Source organism: Rhinoderma darwinii, chromosome 2 (assembly GCF_050947455.1).
Source record: "Rhinoderma darwinii isolate aRhiDar2 chromosome 2, aRhiDar2.hap1, whole genome shotgun sequence".
Taxonomy (NCBI): Eukaryota; Metazoa; Chordata; class Amphibia; order Anura; family Rhinodermatidae; genus Rhinoderma; species Rhinoderma darwinii.
Genome location: NC_134688.1, coordinates 279,575,042 through 279,596,124, shown reverse-complemented (window position 1 = coordinate 279,596,124; position 21,083 = coordinate 279,575,042). Strand labels below are relative to the sequence as shown.

The window sequence follows — 21,083 nt, the reverse complement described above, 5'->3', positions numbered from 1 at the left end:
TCAATAGAGTTTCTATAACACTTCCAAAATATCTGCCCTTGAAGCCGAGATCCCAAAATATTCATCTAGGGGTATAATGGGAATTTATTTTTTCGGTTTCCTAAAATAATAAATTGCAGGTTTATGCGCATGGAGCTCTCCAGCAGATGAACTTTAGAGAATATGCAAACATGACATCCACCCCCCACCCACCCATTCCCTCCCTCACCCTTGGAGTAAAATCAGGGGAAAAATAAAAAAGTAATGTAGGGAAAATATATTTTCAACTTATTAACTAAAATCTAATAATTCAGAACAGTTGTATCTTTTTAAAACATGGCTCAATGCACAGGCCTGGTTGTGAGGGACATGAGGGACAGAAATATCGGGAATCTTTGCGGTGCCCGTCTTTTCTACAGACGCTGCACTTTTTCTGGGGGTTGCTTCTGGTTGGTGTTGGGGGTATCCGACTGATGAAGTGTCTTTCAGTCAGTCGCTTGACATCCTCAGACTGCGGCCATTCTCTGGTGTCCTGAACGTCAAAAATGAGGCCTTCAATAACTTTCTCCTGGAAATCCAGGTATGTGTCTCTGCCTCGGTTTTTTTTATAGAGCACAAATGAATTGTGGATTGCCACCTGTAACAGATAAATGGACGCTTTTTTGTACCAGGTTTTTGTTTTGCGTTTTACTAAATACGGCTGTAAAACCTGGTCGCTTAAATCCACCCCCCCATGTACTTGTTATATTCGGACACACTCACTGGTTTGTGCTTGTCCGATGTTGCCCCCCTTTCCCTCACTGCCACTGTTCCTGCGGTATGAATCGTGCTTAGCACATACACGTCTTTGCGATCCCTGAACTTGACCGCCAGCAATTCCTCGGATGCATAAGCACAGGAGTCCCCCTTTACCATGCGCTTCCCCACTAATTGCTGCGGAAAACCAATTCGGTTTTTGCGCATTGTACCACATGCCCCAGTCCTTGCAGCATGCAAATGCCTAAACAGGGGCACACTCGAATAAAAATTATCACAGTACAGGTGGTACCCCTTCTGAAGCAGAGGCTGCATTATCTCCCACACGATCTTACTGCTGGTGGAAAGATCAGGGGGCATCCAGGAACATTTATTGAGCGGTCCCGCCCTTCATAAATCCTGAAGGCGGTGGTATATCCTGACCCGCTTTCACACAATTTGTGGAAGGTAGATATTGGCGAAGGTAGATATTGGCGAAAGCTAAGTCTTCCATGGAAGTTGAGGAGGGATTCGTCCACACTTACATTATGCTCAGGGGTGTAGATTTGCAGAAATAAATTATTTAGGGAATTTATTAACGGTCTTATTTTGAACAACCGATCACGGTTTGCATCGGTACTTGGGGGGGCCTGTGCGTTGTCATTGAAGTGGAGGAACCTCATTATTGTCTCATAACGAGACCTGGGCATTACTGCAGAATACACTGGGGTGGCTTGGGCGGGTCTTGTTGACCAGTAAGACCTAATGGAGGGCTTTTTGAAAATACCCATATTTAGGGTGAGCCCCAAATTTTTTTTTAATTTCTGCAAATTGGTGGGCGTCCAATCTCTGGCATAGGTGGGAGAAGGTTTCTGCCTTATATACTGAGCGGCATATAAATTAGTTTCGTGGACAATGATATTTAGGAGGTCGTCAGTAATAAATAAATAGAAGTAATCCATTTGGATAAAATTTGTATTGTCTACAGTAATGCCAGGAGTGGCAGTAAATCCGTGGGTTCTAGGCCCAAAAGATGAAGCAAGTGCCCATACAAGAGCCTGAACTGGAGGGACCAGGCTGTCCCATGCTACAGCGCTACTAGGCCCTGCGCTTTCATTGTCTGCAGTTTCAACTGCTTCAGGGACAACGTCCCCTGAACGTGAACCTGAAGTGGCGCTATCATCGTCACTGCCCACTGCCCAAAACAGGTTCTATCTATGACACCATCTCTGATGCGGTCTCAGACTCTGACCACAGCATGGTGTATGCCTCCTCGGCGCTAAAAAAACTTCATAATGTGCCATAATGTCACTAACACTAACTAAACAAACAATTGTTTTAATTTATTTTTTTATAAACAAACACAAACTTAGTTAGTAATATATATATATATCTACACTACCGCTAACAAAAAAATAAACCTCTATTGCTATATATATTATATATATATATATATATTCCCTACCTGCCTATTCTAATATTATAAAAGATAGAAAGGTAGATAGAAAAAAAGAAAGATGGATAGATTGTATAGATAGATAGAAATCTATCTTTACAGAGAATATTTTACAACACTTTTTTTTCACAGTATTCTTCTGGCAGCAATTCTCTCGAGTCTCTTCTTCTCCTCACACTGAAACAATGTATGAGGAGAAGAAAAGAGGCAGGAGATCTGCTGCCAGAAATGTCAAAATAAAACAAATGTGATCGCTGTGGTTTTCACAGCGATCACATGTTCAGGGACCTTCAGATTGGTCCCTGATACTCTGCCCAGTGCCCAGAGCTGTTAGTAACAGTGTGGGCACAGGGCACACTATATTTTGCATTGAAATGCATGTGATCGCTGTGATTGGTTGTCACAGCGATCACATGTTCAGCGACCAAAAGATTGGCCCCTGACACTCTGCCCAGTGCCCATGGCTGTTCGCAACAACCAGGGCACAGGGCTGTGCACGCACTCTCTGAAGTGCCGCCGTAATTAGTCTATACGGCGGACTTCAGAGACCCTGACCACTGGCCGTAAAAACACAGGCAGCGGTCAGGAACCTGTTAAATCCAGACTGATGCATTGTAGCAAACTATCAATGAGATTTGTGTAGCTAATATTCCTCTTTTTTTTTCTCAAGAAACACATGAGCTGAGGGACTGCACCATTAGCCGTTAATTTATGTGTGTCTAAAAGGGGTTCATAACCATCAATCCACTGCAGCTTTGCGCTGATTTTTTTTTATTGTTCATTTGCCTCCTAAATGCGAAATTAACTTTTTATATGGTATTCATTAAAAATGTCCTACCATTTTGCTGCTGTCGTATGTATCTAACTCCTCTACATAGCTGGCTGTTCTACTGATTATTTCATAGACTTGACAGCACACTGCTTTTAGCTGTATCGGCTCTCTGCTCTCCCCTTCCTTCCCTGTGTTAGATAGCAGCAGGGAGGGGAGGAGGTTGTACTGCATGCAGATCATAGTGTCGCATCCAGCATGTATTACTGGGAGGGACACGGCCACATGAGAAAAGTCTAAAACTAGGAGCAGGTTTTAAACTAAATATTAGGGGGTCTGAAAATTAATTAATAAAGAATTGAAGATTGCAGCCTGAACGGAGACAAATGGAAACCATTAGCAACAGAAGCATTACCATTGAAATCAATAGTAATGCAAACGGAAGCTATGGTTTCCATTTGCCTCCGACGGAAATCTCAGACGGAACCCATCAACGGAAAGCGAACGCTGATGTGAACACAAACACACCCTTAGTTATATTCACTGGGCACAAAAAGTTTGAGACCACTAGTGAAAAACCTTCTATTTTTCATTATTTCAAATTTAATCCATAATTTTATTATTTCCTCTTAAATGACCGCATGCACTGAGCTGACATGGACTTCACATGTTTGTGCAAAACCTGATGATCCAGTCATGCTGCAATTGCGGTAGTGGTTTTAGAAAGCCACAATTGTAGTAAAACTCGCTTTTATATACATGCTGTTTACTTGCAGAGCAGTCAGGCTCTCTATCATTCCCTGTTTGAATATAATATTTATTTATATAGCGCCAACATATTTCACAGTTCTTTACAATTGGGAAGTACTTGACAAGTAAAATGACAAATAATCAAAACAAATCAACAAACACGGAGACAAAGTAAGACCGGACCCTGCCCATAAGCTTACACAATCGAAACACTTTTAGACTTTTACAACCTTCGACCTAAGAAAATCTGATCCTTTTTGTTCAAAGACATTAACATGGTCAATGTCTCAAATTTGCATAAATTTGAATTCTGATCTTCTGTATAACTTTATTGTACTAAAAAAAATAAATTTCTCTTCACTTCCAGAATCTCACTGTGGTCTGAGACTTTTAGAGCCCACTGCATACTTCTAGAAACGATAAGTGACAGTCAATACCGTCACCATTACAGGTCCCATGGGGTTGTTACTCAACTTCCCAAGGGGTTGTCTAGCTCAGAGAGCTCATTTTCATATACCCTATTAAGGAATTCTAAGGTAATAGAGTGATTTCAGTCTAGAGCTGATCGCTGGGGCTCCCTGGAGGGGGACACTTTGTTAATCACCTTATTGTGAAGGAACACTCCTAACAATTAGGGATTATCCAAAGCGGAGAACCCTTTAAAGTTGTGATTTATCCCCTCATTCCATATCGCTGCATAACTAAACAGACTTGTGTGTTAGGGCTCAAATAAAACTAGGTGATAATCCCAATGAGAGATGTAATGGCGGCCATGTTGATTGTCACCAATTTTTCCCATACAGATTTAACTAAGAAATTACCATATAGAACATCTCTTTACAGGACAATTCAAAAACCTAGATCTACTGGTGATATTTTTAAATGTTTTTTCTTGAGGGGCAAATGATCTGTAAAAATATTTTCCCCCATCATACACATTTGTCATATAGGTTTTGCCATAAATGTCAGATCCTGAGAACTGAGGTGCCTAGTTACTATTCCTGTTAGATAAGTGACAACGCTTGGCCAGTCACTCCATTAACATCTGTGGGAGATACAGAAACGGCCGAGTTAGCAGAAGTCCACATCGATAGGCCATAAGAGTGTATCATGGAAAAACTCTGGAAAGGATACATTTTCTAGTTTATGATCTCTTATTTTCTTTAGTGAAAAAAAAGTGGGCTCCTTTGTAGAAGCACAATCCGTTACACCTACTCCACCTGCTGGGGCTGCAGCGCCTGTACCCAGCACAGAAAACGAGCGTCCTCAGAGGTTGCGAAAGAAGAGAAAACTTTTAATGGATTCCGGAGATGAAGAAGATGCAATTGAGGAGGATGAGGTAAAGAACAAAATGCTTTCGGACTATATCTGCACACAACGTCTTTATTCCTATATAAAGGGAATGTGCCATATATTTAACTTTAGTTTTATTAATTAGATTTAAGTATATAATTAATAAATAATGTTTTGGTTCATTTTTTGAACCCCATAAGGACACAGCCTATTTTTGGCCTTATGGTCCAAGCCAATTTCTTCAAATCTAACATGTCAATTTATGTGGTAAGAACTTTGGAATGCTTTTATTTTTTCAGTTAATTCTGAGATTGTTTTCTCGTGACACGTTGTACTTTGTTAGTGGTAAAATTTGGTCAATGCATTCAGTGTTTATTTGTGAAAAACACCAGAGACGATTAGAAAATGTGCAAAAATTAGCATTTTTGTAAATTTATTTGCTTATAAGACAGATAGTAATCCCACACAAAATAGTTACTAGTTGACATTTCCCATATGTCTACTTTATGTTGGCATCCTTTTATTTTTCTAGGACGTTGCCAGGCTTATAACTTTAGCAGCAATTTCTCCCATTTTAAAAACATTTCCAAAACCACTTTTTTTAGGTGCCAGTTCAGTTCTGAAGTGGCTTTGAGGGCCCTATATATTAGAAACCCCCCATAAATTGCCCCATTTTAAAAACTGCACCCTCAAAGTATTCACAATAGCATTTAGAAAGTTTCTTAACCCTTTAGGCGTTTCACAGGAATTAAAGCACAGTGGAGGTGAAATTTACAAATATAATTTGTTTTGCCGAAATGTAATTTTAAACCATTATTTTTTTTTGTAACACAGAAGGTTTTACTAGAGACTCAATATTTATTGCCCAGATTCTGTCATTTTTAGAAATATCCCACAGGTGGCCCTAGTGTTCTAATGTACTCAAACACAGGCCTCAGAAGCAAAGGAGCACCTAGTGGATTTTGGGGCCTCCTTTTTATTAGAAGATATTTTAGGCACCATGTCAGGTTTGAAGAGGTCTTGAGGTGCCAAAACAGTGGAAATGCCCACAAAAAGACATCAAACTACACCCCTCAAGGAATTTATCAAGGGGTATAGTGAACATTTTGATGCCACAGGTTTTTTTTGCTGAATTTAGTGTAATTAGGTAGTGAAAATGAAAATCTACATTTTTTTGCCAAATAAAACGTAAACATTTTACATTTTTACAAGAAATAATGGAGAAAAAGCACCCCAATATTTCTGAAGCAATTTCTCCCGATTATGGCAATACCCCATATGTGGTAATAAACTGCTGATTGGACACACGGCAGAGCTCAGAAGGGGGGGAGCGTCATTTGGCTTTTGGAGTTCAAGTTTTGCTGGATTGGTTCCTGGGAGCCATGTCACATTTGCAAAGCCCTTGAGGGACAAAAACATTGGAAACCCCCCAAAAGTGACTCAATTTGGGAAACTACACCCCTCAAGAAATCTAGGGGTATATTGAGCATTTTGAAGCCACAGTTTTTTTGCAGAATTTTTTGGAATTAGGCCGTGAAAATGAAAATCTACATTTTTTTCTAATAAAATGTAGCTTTAGCTCAGATTTTTCCATCTTCACAATAGACCAAAAAGAAAAAGCACCCCAACATTTGTAAAGCAAACTCTTCTGAGCACGGCAATACCCATATGTGGTAATATACTGCTATTTGGACACATGTCAGGGTGTAGAAAGAAAGGAGCACCATTTGACTTTTGGAGCTCGAACTGTGCTGAAATGGATTGCAGCGCCATGTCGCATTTGCAAAGCCCCTGAGGGATCAAAATAGTAAAAACCCCACAAAAGTGACCTCATGTGGCAAACTACACCCCTCAAGGAATTTATCGAGGGGTATAGTGAGCACTTTGACCCCACAGGTTTTTTGCTGAATTTAGTGGAATTAAGCCGTGAAATTAAAAATCTAACATTTTTCCGATAAAACGTAGAAATTTTCAATTTTTACAAGGAAAAAAGTAAAAAAAAGCATCCAACACTTGTAAAGTAATTTGTCCCAAGTACGGCAATAGCCCATATGTGGTCATAAACTTCTGTTTGGACAGATGGTAGGGCTCAGAAGGACAGAAGCGCTATTTGGCACGCAGACATAGCTTGATTGTTTTTTGGGCGCAATGTAGCATTTGCAGAGCCCTGAGGTACCAGTACAGGGGAAACGCTTTAAAAGTCACTCCATTTTGGAAACTACACTTCTCAGGGCATTCATCTAGGTGTGTCGTGAGCATTTTGACTCCACAGGTGTTTCATAGGTTTTATTGGAATTAGTCAGTGAAAATGAAAAAATTAATTTCTTCCAAAAATATGTAGGTTTATCTCCCAATTTTTTATTTTCACTAGGTGTAATAGGAGAAAAAAACACCATACAATTTGTTACTTAATTTCTCCTGACTATGGCAATACCCCATATGTGGCTCTAAACTGCTGTTTGGGCACATGGCAGAGCTGAAATTGGAATGGGAGTCATTTGGCTTTTGGATCGCAGATTTTGCTGGATTGATGTTTGGGCACCATTTCGCATTTGCAGGGCTCCCTTAGCTACTAGAGTACAGTGGAAAACCCAGAGAAGTGACCCCATTTTGGAAACTACACCCCTCAAGTCACTTATCATTTGCCTGGACTTATGGCAGGGTTTTGGAGTGAAAGGGCACAATGCGCCGCATTTGAGGCCTATTTTGGTGATTTTCGCAGAATTGGCCCACAATTGTAGGGCTCTGAGGTCAAATAGTAAAACAAACCCCAAAATAGTGACCCCCATTTTGGAAACTGCACCCTCAAGGCATTTTTAATGGGTGTAATGAGCATTTTCACCCCACAGGGTTTTTTTTATTAGAAATGGATGCGCAGCGGTTGGTGCAAAGTGAAAATTGCATTTTTCCACTGATATGACATTTTAGTGCACAATATGTTGTGACCCTGCAGACAAAAATACCTCATAAACTGTTAAGCGGGTTCTCCCGGGTATAGGAATGCCATATATGTGGAAGTAAACCGCTGTTTGGACGCACTGTAGGGCTCAGAAGGAAGGGAGCGCCATTTGACTTTTGGAGCGTGGATTTTGCTTGGTAGGAGTTCGGTTTTGAGATTTTATTGGTATTTCAGTTCATAATGTGGGGGCATATGTAGGTTGGGCAAAGTACATCAGGGCATAATAAGGTGGTATAATAATGGAGTAAATAATCCAGAGATGTGTGGCTAGTGTTGCACTGATAAATGGTGCCCAATCTTATCCCGCTTTTGGAAGACACTGCACAATTTGTGTCGTCATATTCTGGGGGCCAGAACATTTTTATGTTTTCATCAACGGAGCTGTGTGAGGGCTTAAAGGGAATGTGTTGCCAGAAAAACATGTTTTTTTTTAAAAAATTAAACATTTAGTGTGTGGGTGATTAAACATTGTTCAAATTTTTTTTATTTTTTTGCACGAGTCCATGTAATATTATAAATTATTTCTAATTTATAATACTACCCATTTTTGGTCACTAGATGGAGCTGTTCCCAAAATTGCAGCATTGCAACATTGGGTTAAAAGCCCTCGCTCTAGTGAGCTCTCAGCATCCCCCCCTCCTTTATCCTGGCTAGTGCCGGGATAAACGAGGGGTTTGAAAGGTTTAACCTCCTACACTGTGTGTCGCCATTTTTTGAGGTAGCCCACAGTGTAGTAGGTTTACATACAGTAGTAAACACACACAAACACTAACATACATTGAAATCTCTTACCTGCTCCTGCCGCCGCGGCTCCCTCCGGCCCGTCCGCTCCCTTTGCTGCCGCTGTTCCATGTGCACAAGTCCGGAAGCCGCGACCGGAAGTAGTAATATTACTGTCCGGCCGCGACTTCCGGTCCACAGGAAAATGGCGCCGGACGGCGCCAATTTCGAATAGGACTGTGTGGGAGCGGCGCATGCGCAGTTCCCACACAGACGCCGTACACGGCAGTCAATGGGACGGGAGCCGTTCGCAGTCCCTATGGGACTGTGGCTGCCGTGTTCCATGTCTGTGTGTGTCGTTAATCGACACACACAGAAATGGAACAAAAAATGGCAGCCCCCATAGGGAAGAAAAAGTGTAAAAAATAAGAAACAGTAAAACACAAACACACAAATGAAAATAAACGTTTTTATTAAAGCACTAACATCTTTAACATATAAAAAAATTATTTGTGATGACACTGTTCCTTTAATCTGAGACAATCTGTAGTTTTCATTGGTATAATTTTGGGGTACATGCAACTTTTTTTTAATAACTTTTTATTATTTCTTTTGACATTCAAGGTGACCAAATGTATATTGTTTTTTTTATGTTTTACAGTGTTTGCACAATAAAATATATATATTTAACCCCTTCCCTCTTTAGCCACTTTTGACCTTCCTGACAGAGCCTCATTTTTCAAATCTGACATGTTTCACTTTATGTGGTAAAAACGTTGAAATGCTTTCACCTATCCGGGCGATTCTGAGATTGTTTTCTCGTGACACATTGGACTTTAAGATAGTGGTAAAATTTGGTCGATACATTCAGTATTTAATTGTGAAAAACACGAAAATATAGTGAAAAATTGCAAAAATTAGCATTTTTCTCAATTTAAATGTATCTGCTTGTAAGACAGGCAGTTATACCACACAAAATTGTTGCTAATTAACATCCCCCATATGTCTACTTTAGATTGGCATCGTTTTTTGAACATCCTTTTATTTTTCTATGACCTCACAAGGCTTAGAACTTTAGCAGCAATTTCTCACATTTTCAAGAAAATTTCAAAAGGCTATTTTTACAGGGGCCAGTTCAGTTGTGAAGTGGTTTTGAGGGCCTTATATATTAGAAACCCCTAAAAAGTCACCCCATTTTAAAAACTTCACCCCTCAAAGTATTCAAAACAGCATTTAGAAAATGTCTTAACCCTTTACACATTTCACAGGAATTAAAGCAAAGTAGAGGTGAAATTTACAAATTTCATATTTTTTTTGCAGAAATAAATTTTTAATACAATTTTTTTTATAACACAGAAGGTTTTACCAGAGAAATGCAACTCAATATTTGTTGCCCAGTTTCTGCAGTTTTAGGAAATATCCCACATGTGGCCGTAGCGTGCTACTGGACTGAAGCACCGGCCTCAGAAGCAAAGGAGCACCCAGTGGATTTTGGGGCCTTATTTTTGTTAGAATATATTTTAGGCACCATGTCAGGTTTGAAGGGCTCTTGCGGTGCCAAAACAGTGAAAATCCCCCAAAAGTGACCCCATCTGGGAAACTAGACACCTCAAGGAAATTATCTAGGGGTGTAGTGAGCATTTTGACCGCACAGGTTTTTTACAGAAATTATTGGAAGTAGGCCGTGAAAATTAAAATCAACATTTCTTCAAAGAAAATGTAGGTTTAGCGATTTTTTTTCTCATTTCCACAAGGACTAAAGGAGAAAAAGCACCGCAAAATTTGTAAAGCAATTTCTCCCGAGTAAAACACTACCCCACATGTGGTAATAAATGGATATTTGGACACACGGCAGGGCTTAGAAGGGAAAGAGCGCCGTTTGGCTTTTGGAGCTCAAATTTAGCAGGAATGGTTTGAGAGGCGATGTCACATTTACAAAGCCCCTGAGGGGACAAAACAGTGGAAACCCCCCACAAGTGACCCAATTTCGGAAACTACACCCATTGAGGAAATTATCTAGGGGTATAGTGAGCGTTTTGACCCCACAGTTTTTTTGCATAAATTATTGGAAGTAGGCTGTGAAAATGATAATCTAAATTTTTTCAAAGAAAATGTAGGTTTAGCTAATTTATTCTCATTTCCACAAGGACTGAAGGAGAAAAAGCACCGTAAAATTTGTAAAGCAATTTCTCCCGAGTAAAACAATACCCCACATGTGGTAATAAACGGTTGTTTGGACACACGGCAGGGCTTAGAAGGGAAAGAGCGCCATTTGGCTTTTGGAGTCCACATTTAGCAGGAATGGTTTGCGGAGGCCATGTCACATTTACGAAGCCCCTGAGAGGACAAAACAGTTGAAACCCCCCACAAGTGACCCCATTTTGGAGACTACACCCATTGAGGAAATTATCTAGGGGTATAGTGAGCGATTTGACCCCACAGTTTTTTTGCAGAAAATATTGGAAGTAGGCACTGAAAATAATAATCTACATTTTTTTTTAAAAAATCTAGGTTTAGCTAATTTTTTCTCATTTCCAGAAGGACTGAAGGAGAAAAAGCACCACAAAATTTGTAAAGCAATTTCTGCCGAGTAAAACAATACCCCACATGTGGTAATAAACGGCTGTTTGGACACACGGCAGGGCTTAGAAGGGAAACAGCACTATTTGGCTTTTTGAGATCACATTTAGCAGGAATGGTTTGCGGAGGCCATGTCACATTTACAGAGCCCCTGAGGGGACAAAACAATGAAAACGCCCAAAAAGGGACTCCATTTAGGAAACTACACCTCTTGAGGAATTCATCTAGGGGTGTAGTAAGCATTTTGACCCCACAGACGTTTCATAGAATTTATTAGAATTAGGCAGTGAAAATAAAAACAGTCCTTTTTCTTCAATAAGACGTAGCTTTAGCGCAAATTTTTTCATTTTCTCAACAAATAAAGGAAAAAAAGAACCCAAAATTTGTAAAGCAATTTCTCCCGAGTACGGCAATACCCCATATGTGGTCATAAACTGCTGTTTGGGCAAACGGCAGGGCTCAGAAGGAAAGGACCGCCATTTGGAGTGCAGATGTTGCTGGATTGGTTTCTGGGCGCCTGTGGGCCCAAAACAGTGGAAACCCCCCAGAAGTGACCCCATTTTGGAAACGACACCCCTCAATGCATTTACCAAGGGGTGTAGTAAGCATTTTAACCCTGCAGGTGTTTTGTAGAAATTAGTGTTCACTCGATGTTGCAGAGTGAAAATGGGATTTTCTTCCATAGATATGCCAATATGTGGTGCCCGGCTTGTGCCACCATAACGAGACAGCTCTCTAATTATTATGCGGTGTTTCCCTCTTTTAGAAACACCCTACATGTGGCCCTAATCTTTTGTCTGGACATATGACAGGGCTCAGAAGTGAAGAGTACCATGCGGAGTGGAGGCCTAATTTGGCGATTTACAAAGTATTGGTTCACAACTGCAGAGGCTCAGATGTGAAATAATAAAAAGAAACCCCTGATAAGTGACCCCCACTATGGAAACTGCACCCCTCAAGGCATTTATTAAGGGGTGTAGTGAGGATTTTCACCCCACAGGTCTTTTCCATAAATGAATGCACTGCGGATGGTGCAAATTAAAAATTTATATTTTTCCCTAGATATGCCATTCAGTGGCAAATATGTCATGCCAAGCTTATGACACTGGAGACACACACCCCAAAAATTGTTAAAAGGGTTCTCCCGGGTATGACGATGCCATATATGTTGAAGGAAACTGCTGTTTGGGCACGCTGTAGGGTTCAGAGCCGAGGGAGCACCATTTGGCTTTTGGAGAGCGGATTTTGCTTGGTACTATATTTGTTTGAGTATTGCTGGTGTTTTATAATGTGGGGGTACATGTAAGCGGGGCGGAGTATATAAGGGGCATAGTCAGGTGGTATGAAAAAAAATTAATAATACATAGAAATCCATAGATGTGTGTTACGCTGTGAAGCAATCCTTTCCGCACAGGCCAGTGTCGCACTGATAAATGGTGTAATTTCTTATCCCCCTTTTGGTCCACACTCTGCACCTTTGTAGTTTGAGGAATTTTGCTGGGAAGTGTTGTCCTGGTATAATACGGGCACCGTCGCTTCCAGCGGATATGTTTGGGCCCTCCCCTTCCTGGTTTCCTAATTTTAGGTCCTTGATAAATCGCCTCTTCAAACAGAAGAAATGTTCCCCTCGGGCACAACTGCATATTTTTTTATTTCCTGACTTATTGGAGCCATAACTAATTTTATTTTTCATAGACGTAGCTGTATGAGGGCTGGTTTGTTGCGGGATGAGCTGTAGTTATTATTGGTACCATTTTGGGGTACATGTGACTTTTTGATCACCTTTTCTCCTATTTTTTGGGATGCCAGGTAAACAAAAAAATGCAATTCTGGCACAGCTTTTTTCGTTTTTTTTATACAGCGTTCACCATGCGTTATAAACTACATGTTAACTTTATTCTGTGGGTCAGTACGATTCTGGCGATACCTAATTTATAGCATTTTTTTATGTTTTACAACTTTTTTCACAATAAAATTACTTTTGTAAAAAGAATGTATTTTTTTTCTGTCGCAAAGTTGTGAGAACCATAACGTTTTAATTTTTTTGTCGACGGAGGTGTATGAGGGCTTGTTTTTTGCGGGACGAGCTATAGTTTTATAGGTACCATTTTTGGATACGTGCGACTTTTTGATCACTTTTTATTCTAATATTTGTAGGGCAAAGTGACTAAAAAACAGAAACTCTGGTAACGTTTTTTACGGTTTTTTTTACGCTGTTCACCGCATGCAATAAATAATACAATATTTTGATACCTCAGGTCGTTACGGTCGTGGCGATACCAAATACATATGGTTTATTATTATTTTTCAATAATAAAGGACTTGATAAGAGTAAAAGGGGGATTGTGTTTTATTTGATTACTTGAAACTTTTATTGTTTTCAAACTTTTATTTTTTGCACTTTTTTTTACACTTTTTTATACTTTTTTTACACTTTTCTTCAAGTCCCACTAGGGGACTTGAAGGTCCAACGGTCAGATTTTTTTTTTTCTAACACATTGCACTACCTATGTAGTGCAATGTATTAGATCTGTCAGTCATTCACTGACAGCAAGCCGATTAGGCTTCGCCTCCCGGCGGGGCCTAATAGGCTTCCGTAATGGCAGAGCAGGAGACCATTGTGTCTCCTGTTGCCATAACAGCAGTCGCCAGTCCCGATTGCCTGTCAGGGCTGGCGATCTGCTAGTAACCGCTACGATGCAGCAATCGCTTTCGATTGCTGCATCGAAGGGGTTAATGGCAGGGATCGGAGCTAGCTCCGGTTCCTGCCGTTACGGGTGGATGTCAGCTGTACAGTACAGCTGACTTCCACCGCTGATGACGCCGGATCAGCTCCTGACCCGGCGCCATCTTGCCGGCAGCTACGGAAGCCGATCAGGCTCCGCCGCCGGGCGGATCTTGACCGGCTTCGGTGCTAGGCAGACCGGGAGGCCAGTATTAGGCCTCCGGTTGCCATTGCAGCCGCCGGAACCCCGGCAATTTCATTACTGGGGTTCCGATGAGCTGCAAACACCTTAAGTGCAGCGATCGCGTTTGAGCGCTGCACTTAAGGGGTTAATGGCGGTAATCGAAGCTAATTTCGGTCCCCGCCGTTACAGTCGGATGTCAGCTGTAAGATACAGCTGAGATCCGGTGATGATGGCACCGACTCAGTTTCTGAGCCGGTGCCAAACATTTGACGTACATGTACGGCATTTTGCGGGAAGTCAATGCTTTCCATGACGTACATGTACGTCAAATGTCGGGAAGGGGTTAAAAAAAAAAACATTTATTTTTTGCGTCGCCATTTTCTGAGAGTTATAACTTTTTTTCGTTAAAAAAAAGCTGCGTGAGGGCATGCTTTTTGCACGCACGACGAGCTGTGTTTTTTTATTGGTACAATTTTGGGGTACATGCAACTTTTCGATCACTTTTTATTCTATGTTTTGGGACCAAAAAACTGTGATATTGGAATTGTTTGTTTTTATTTTTTTACAGTATTTACCCTGCAGGAAAAATAATGTTGTTTTTATAGCTTGGGTTATCGACACAGCGATGCCAAATCTTTTTTTTTTAATGTTTGAAGTTTTATCGTATAAAAAGACCTATTATGGGAAGAAAGGGTTTTTTTTTTTTTTTTTTTTATAATTTGAAGCTTTTATTTTGATACTTTTGTACAACATTTTTATTAACTTTTTTTAACTTATTTTTGTTGTCCCACTAGGGGACTTGAAGTTTGAAGCCCTGAAAGCTATTCTAATATACTACACTACCTACATAGTGCAGTGTATTAGAGCTGCCAGTTATACACTGACAGCTAGCCTATTCGGCTCTGCATCCTGGCAGAGCCTAATAGGCTTCCATACTTGGCAGACCAGGAGGCCATTGTTAGGCCCCGGTTGCCATAGCAACCATCTGCACCCCCGCAATCGCGTTGTGGGGGTGCCGATCGGCCAGTAGCCACCTAGATGCAATGGTCGCTTTTGACCGCTGCATCTAAGGGGTTAAACAGCTCCAGTCCTGGATGTTACAGCAAGGTGTCAGCTGTAACATACAACGGACACCCGCGGCTGATGGCGCAGGCTCCAGTTCTGAGCCTTCGCCATCTTCTTGACCAAGACAGCAAGCCCTTTGGGCCCCGCCTAATAGGCTTCTGTACTTGGCAGACCAGGAGGCCATTGTTAGGCCTCTGGTTGCCATAGCAACCATTGGCACCCCAATTTGCTAGAAACCACCTAGATGCAGCAGTCGCTTTTGACCGCTGCATCTAAGGGGTTAATCGGCTGGATTACATGGAGACACAGTGATGCAAAATGACCATGAAAAACAGACAGTTAATCAGATTTTATTGGCCTTTTTTTTCACTGTCGTGTGAATAGGCTACATTCACACGAACAGAGAAAAATGGCCCTGTGATGGTCGTTTTTTTAACGCCCATCACATGGCTGTTTTTCAGAACAACGTAGTTCTATGGCTGTATTCACAAGGCCGTTTTTTTAACTGCCCCTGAATACTGCCCGTGACAAGAATAGGACATGTCCTATTTTTGGCCATTTTCACGGCAAAACTCAATGCATCAGGTTTTAACACCCGTTTTTCAGGAATGAATCCTTGTGACGGCCATTAAAGACCGATCCTGGCCCTCACGAGGATTTCCCGGGCACAGCGCTAATTTATACGCTGAGCCCAGGGAAGCCCTTGACGTCACTGTCCATATACGGACAGTGATGTCAAGGCTTTTAACTATAGAGTCCCGGCCAGAGCATCGCAAGCTCTCTGGCCGGGGAATCCTGTCTTGGGAAAGCCCTTGACGTCACTGTCTATATATGGACATGTTCAAGTAGTGGTCGGCACTCAGGCGAAGGTGTGGTGCTTGAGGAAGGGAGATGATCCCAGATTATAATATGAACAAAATCCCGGCACTCACTGGATCAGTTTTATGCTTTTTTCTTTTATTCAACAAGACACGGTTCGACTTTTAGTAGCCTTTCTCAATTGTACATTCATTGAAAAGAGCATGTCACTTCCGGTAATGTGTCTAAATTAACATATCCACAAGCTGGAGTCTCATTCACAATCAAATCAAAGAACATAGTAAATTTACAAATGCATGTCTATCATTCTGAACAAATTCATTCAGAAAAAAGAAGAAAACATCAATACAGAATGATCAACGGAGAATTCCTTCATAAAAAGAGGGTTCATTCATGAAAACCAATTGACAGAATGTAATTAATTGAAAAAGATACAGCTTATTGAGATAGTAGGAGGCCGTAGCCAATTGTGAAATGAAAGAAAGCATTACTTCCATAATTTATATGAAATATCCAATGCAGTATATCCAATAATATTATTATTTATTTTTAATAAACCGAAGACGGTAGGGTATGATCATTCTCCCGATTGTCCTTTTCATACTCAATGTTATTCTTAGCTATAACATGAAGCATTATTATTTGCCGAACCTCATGGTCTAAAGGGAAGAGAGAGAATATGTTTTTTATCAATTAAGAATAATTTTTTATGTATTTCTTATATAGAAAATTCTATGATTACTTATAAACAAATTACCTAAAGAGGTTATAAATATGGAATTATCAGTTACTGAATAGCGACATTGATTGTTAATAAGCCTAGAGAAGTATATACCAAATAATTATTGGATGTTTGAGATCTCGTCATCTCGATTTAACCCGTTTGGATGTAACGTTTGTAAAGTGTGTATCCAATGCGCCTATCTGCGTAATGATATCTTTTTGATTATGACCTCCTCATCTTGGTTGCTGTACCTTTTCTGTCACTTGGAACCTTAATTGGGAAATCTTATTCTTTTTTTCAAAAAAATTATGTGGTATCAGTAGTATCAAGTTTTCTTGTCTGATCGTAGATTTGTGTTTACATATACGATCTTTGATTCTCTGCGTCGTCTCGCCTACATATAAAAGGCCACAAGGGCATTTTATCAAATAAATCACTTTAGAAGAATCACATGTATAATGCCTTTGGAAGTTATAGTGACATCCCCTGTGTGGGTGAAAAAATTGCGGTCCTTAAATTACATTGGAACACTGATGACAATTGAGACAAGGAAAGTTACCTACACGTATTGAGCTCAAAAAAGTTTGTTGAATAGATCCCTTTTCACTACCTTAATGGGCTCTCACTAATTTGTCCCGAAGAGTCCAAGATTTTTTGTTGCAACAAGTGGTAAGTGGTGAAATGCTGCAACTTGAGGATATACTTTTCTCAAAATATGCCAGTGTTTTTTGATCACAGCATAGATTTTAAAATGAAAAGAATGATACTTATGAACGGGTATATCTATGTGGTGTCACGTCTGATGTAACCCTGTCGAGGATACCAGAAGCGTATCCACTTTGTATGAAATGGTTTCTCCCTTCATTTAATCCCACTGTTTTTTAGTCAGAATTGAACACAATTCGTCTAATCCGCGTGAATTACGACTTGGTGATCACTACTTTTAGGCCCTGTTCACACAGAGTTTTTTGCAGAAAATTCTGCCTGTAAAAATAAGCTCCATTTTTTTTTAAAGTGGTTTTGCAACACAGGCGTTTTTTTGCTGTTTTTTTTTACACCTCTCCAAAAGGCAAAGGAAAAGACCGCAAGCGTTTTTTTGCCATAAAACGCATGAAAAAACACAGAGGGAGTTTGCTGCGTTTTTCCCGTCTCCCATTGATTTCAATGTTTTTTTGAGGCGGAAAACGCCTTAAGATGGGGCATGTCGCTTCTTTTTCCCGCAAGCGTTTTTTTCCTCTTGTACAAAAAAATGCCTCCACCTCCCAGTGAAATCCATGAGCGGCAATTTCGGGCGTTTTTTGCCGCGGTTTACTTTGCTGTGGATGGTGCAAAGTAAAAATGTAAATTTTTCCCTTTCAGTGGCAAATATGTTGTGCCCAGCATGTGCCACTGGAGACACACACCCCAAAAATTGTTAAAAGGGTTCTCCTGGGTACGGTGACGCCATATATGTGGAAGTAAACGGCTGTTTAGGTACGCTGTAGGGCTCATAAGGGAGGGAGCGCCGTTTTGGAGCGTGGATTTTGCTTGCTAGTAGTTTTGTTTGGAGTTTTACTGGTATTTCAGTTTATAATGTGGGGGCAAATGTATGCTGTGCAGAGTACTTCAGGGGCATAGTCAGGTGGTATAATAATGGGGTAAAATAATCCATAGATGTGTGTTACGCTGCGAAGCAATCCTTTATGCACAGGCCAGTGTCGCACTGATAAATGGTGTCCTTTCTTGTCCCCCTTTTGGTCCACTCTCCGCACCTTTGCAGTTTGGGGAATTTTGCTGCGAAGTGTTGCCCTGGTATAATATGGGCGCCCTCGCTTCCAGCAGATATGTTTGGGTCCTACCCTTCCTGGTTCACTAATTTTAGGGCCTTGATAAATCGCCAGAAGAAAAGTTCCCCTCGGGCCTGCATAACTGCATATTTTTTATTTCCTGACTTATTGGAGCCTTAACTAATTAATTTTTTCATAGACGTAGTGGCATGAGGGCTGTTTTTTTGGGGCACGCGCTGTAGTTATTATTGCTACCATTTGGGGTACATGCGACTTTTTGATCTCTTTTTATTCCAATTTTTGTAGGGCAAAGTGAACAAAAAAATAAATTATGGCATTGTTTTTCAATATTTTTTTTTTTATACCGTTTACCGCGTGGAATAAATAACAATATTTTTATAGTTCAGGCCATTACGGACGCGGCGATACCAAATATGTATGGTTTTTTTTCAATAATAAAGGACTTGATAAGGCAAAAAGGGCAATTGTGTTTTATTTTATTTTATTTTATTACTTGAAGCTTTTATTATACTTTGTAAAACGTTTTTTTTTTTTTCACCTTTTTTTTTTTTTCACCTTTTTTTTTTTTTTTCACCTTTTTTTTTTTTACACTTTTCTTTAGTCCCACTAGGTCCAACTGTCAGATTCTTTTTCTAATACAAATACATTGCACTACCTATATAGTGCAATGTATTAGATCTGTCAGTCAATCACTGACCGCAAGCCGATAAGGCTTTGCCTCTGGGGCGGGGTCTATTCGCCTTCCATAATGGTAGAGCATTGTTAGGTCTCTTGTTGCCGTAGCAGCAGTCGGCAGCCTTGCTGTAGCATGGCATGGCTGCCGATCTGCTACCAACCACGAAGATGCAGCGATCGTTTTCGATTGCTGCATCTAAGGGGTTAATGGCAGGAATTGGAGCTAGCTCTGGCTCCTGTCGTTACAGGTGCATGTCAGCTGTAACATACATCTGACATCCACCTCTGATGACGCTAGCTCTTGTCGGTGCCTGAAAGTCTTCCGTACTAGGCATACCGGGGGGCCAGTGTTATGCCTCCGGTTGCCTTTGCAGCCACCAGCATCCCGGCAATTTAATTGCTGGGGTGCCGATGAGCTGCAAATACCTTAAATGCAGCATCGCTTTTGACCGCTGCATTTAAGGGGTTAATGGCCGGGATCGGAGCAAACTTCAGTCCTCGCCATTACCAAAGGGTGTCAGCTATAACATGCAGCCAACACCCGGGAATGGTGGAACCGACTCTGAGCCGGTGTCCACCATTTGTCGTATGGATACTGCAAAATGCGGGAAGCACTGGCTTTCCATGACGTATCCATACGACAAATGTCGAGAAGGGGTTAAACCAAGATTAGTCAAACTAAGAGTCTCTTGCGTTTCCGTAACAGTGGGAATGGTATCCAACATAGGTGCAATCGAACTTTCTATAGCTGCAAAATGTGCCTTCAATCTTATATTGCGAAAGTCTGTTCAGATCACGGTTTAGCTGGAAGGAATCGAATTTTGACAATGGACAAAATGAAAGTCCTCTTTGTAAAAGTTAAATTTCAGTAGGAAGTAAAAGTTTTGAAGAAATATTAATTACCAATGACTATTCCATACCTGTGACCTTGTCTGCACATTTATTGCTAGACCTTCGGTGATGTCGGACGGTAGGGGCTATGAGATGCCGGAATCCCCAGCCAGATCATCGGCAACGCTCTGGCCAGGGATCTTGATCGTAGAGAGAGCCCCTCACATCACTGATGTCAGAGGCTCCTCCAGGAGCAGAATCACCGGCCAGAGCGTCGGCAACGCTCTGGCCAGGAATTCCGCACCAGGAGGAGCCCCTGGCATTTCTATTAATATACAGCCAAAGCGTTGCCGGCGCTCGGGCCGGTGATTTCGCTCCTGGAGGAGCCTCTGGCGTCACTGTCCGTATATGGACAGTGACGGCAAGTGCTCCACCTAAAAAGCCACTGGCATTTCTATCAATATACGGCCAGAGCGTTGCCCACGCTCTGGCCGGGGATTCCGCTGCTGGAGGAGCTCCTGGCCTCACTGTCCATATATGGACAGTGATTTCAGGGGCTCCCTCTGGATCGGAATCCCCGGGAAGAGCATTGCCGACCCTCTGGGGATTCCTCTCTTGGAGGAGTCCCCGGCGTCACTATCCAAATATCGACAGTGATGTCAGGGGTTCTTTCGGGCCGTTTTTCCCTGTCATGTGAATGTAGCCTTATAGTTTTCTAGAACATTTTCTAAAAGCTATTTATTTTGGATCCCATAGGACATATTCTGCACTGTATTTTCTTCGCTAGTAAAGCAGAGAGACAGAATATTATTACAACACTTGTATCTGCGCTGAATAGACAAGCAAATCTTTCAGAGCCAGGATGAGCTTTATTTTGGCTACCACTGTGTACACTAAATAATAATAATATTTTATAAGTCATGTAAGAAATATGTAAAATCCCATGTGTTCTTTGACAAACAATTTGACCTTCTCACTATAGTCTATTCTTCATTACACTAGAACAGGGGTCTCAAACTCGGCCGGGTAAGT

General features: G+C 41.0%; 1 protein-coding gene across 3 annotated transcripts in view; it reads left to right on the top strand.

Moving 5' to 3' along the window:
• The window catches only part of LOC142743000 (lethal(3)malignant brain tumor-like protein 4), a 66,268-nt gene that overhangs the window by 9,383 nt on the left and 35,802 nt on the right, over nucleotides 1-21,083 (top strand). For all 3 annotated transcript variants that reach the window (XM_075853324.1, XM_075853326.1, XM_075853325.1), the window contains exon 5: nucleotides 4,857-5,028. In XM_075853324.1, coding sequence (XP_075709439.1) covers nucleotides 4,857-5,028 — 172 coding nt within the window. The remainder of the gene's footprint in view (nucleotides 1-4,856; nucleotides 5,029-21,083) is intronic.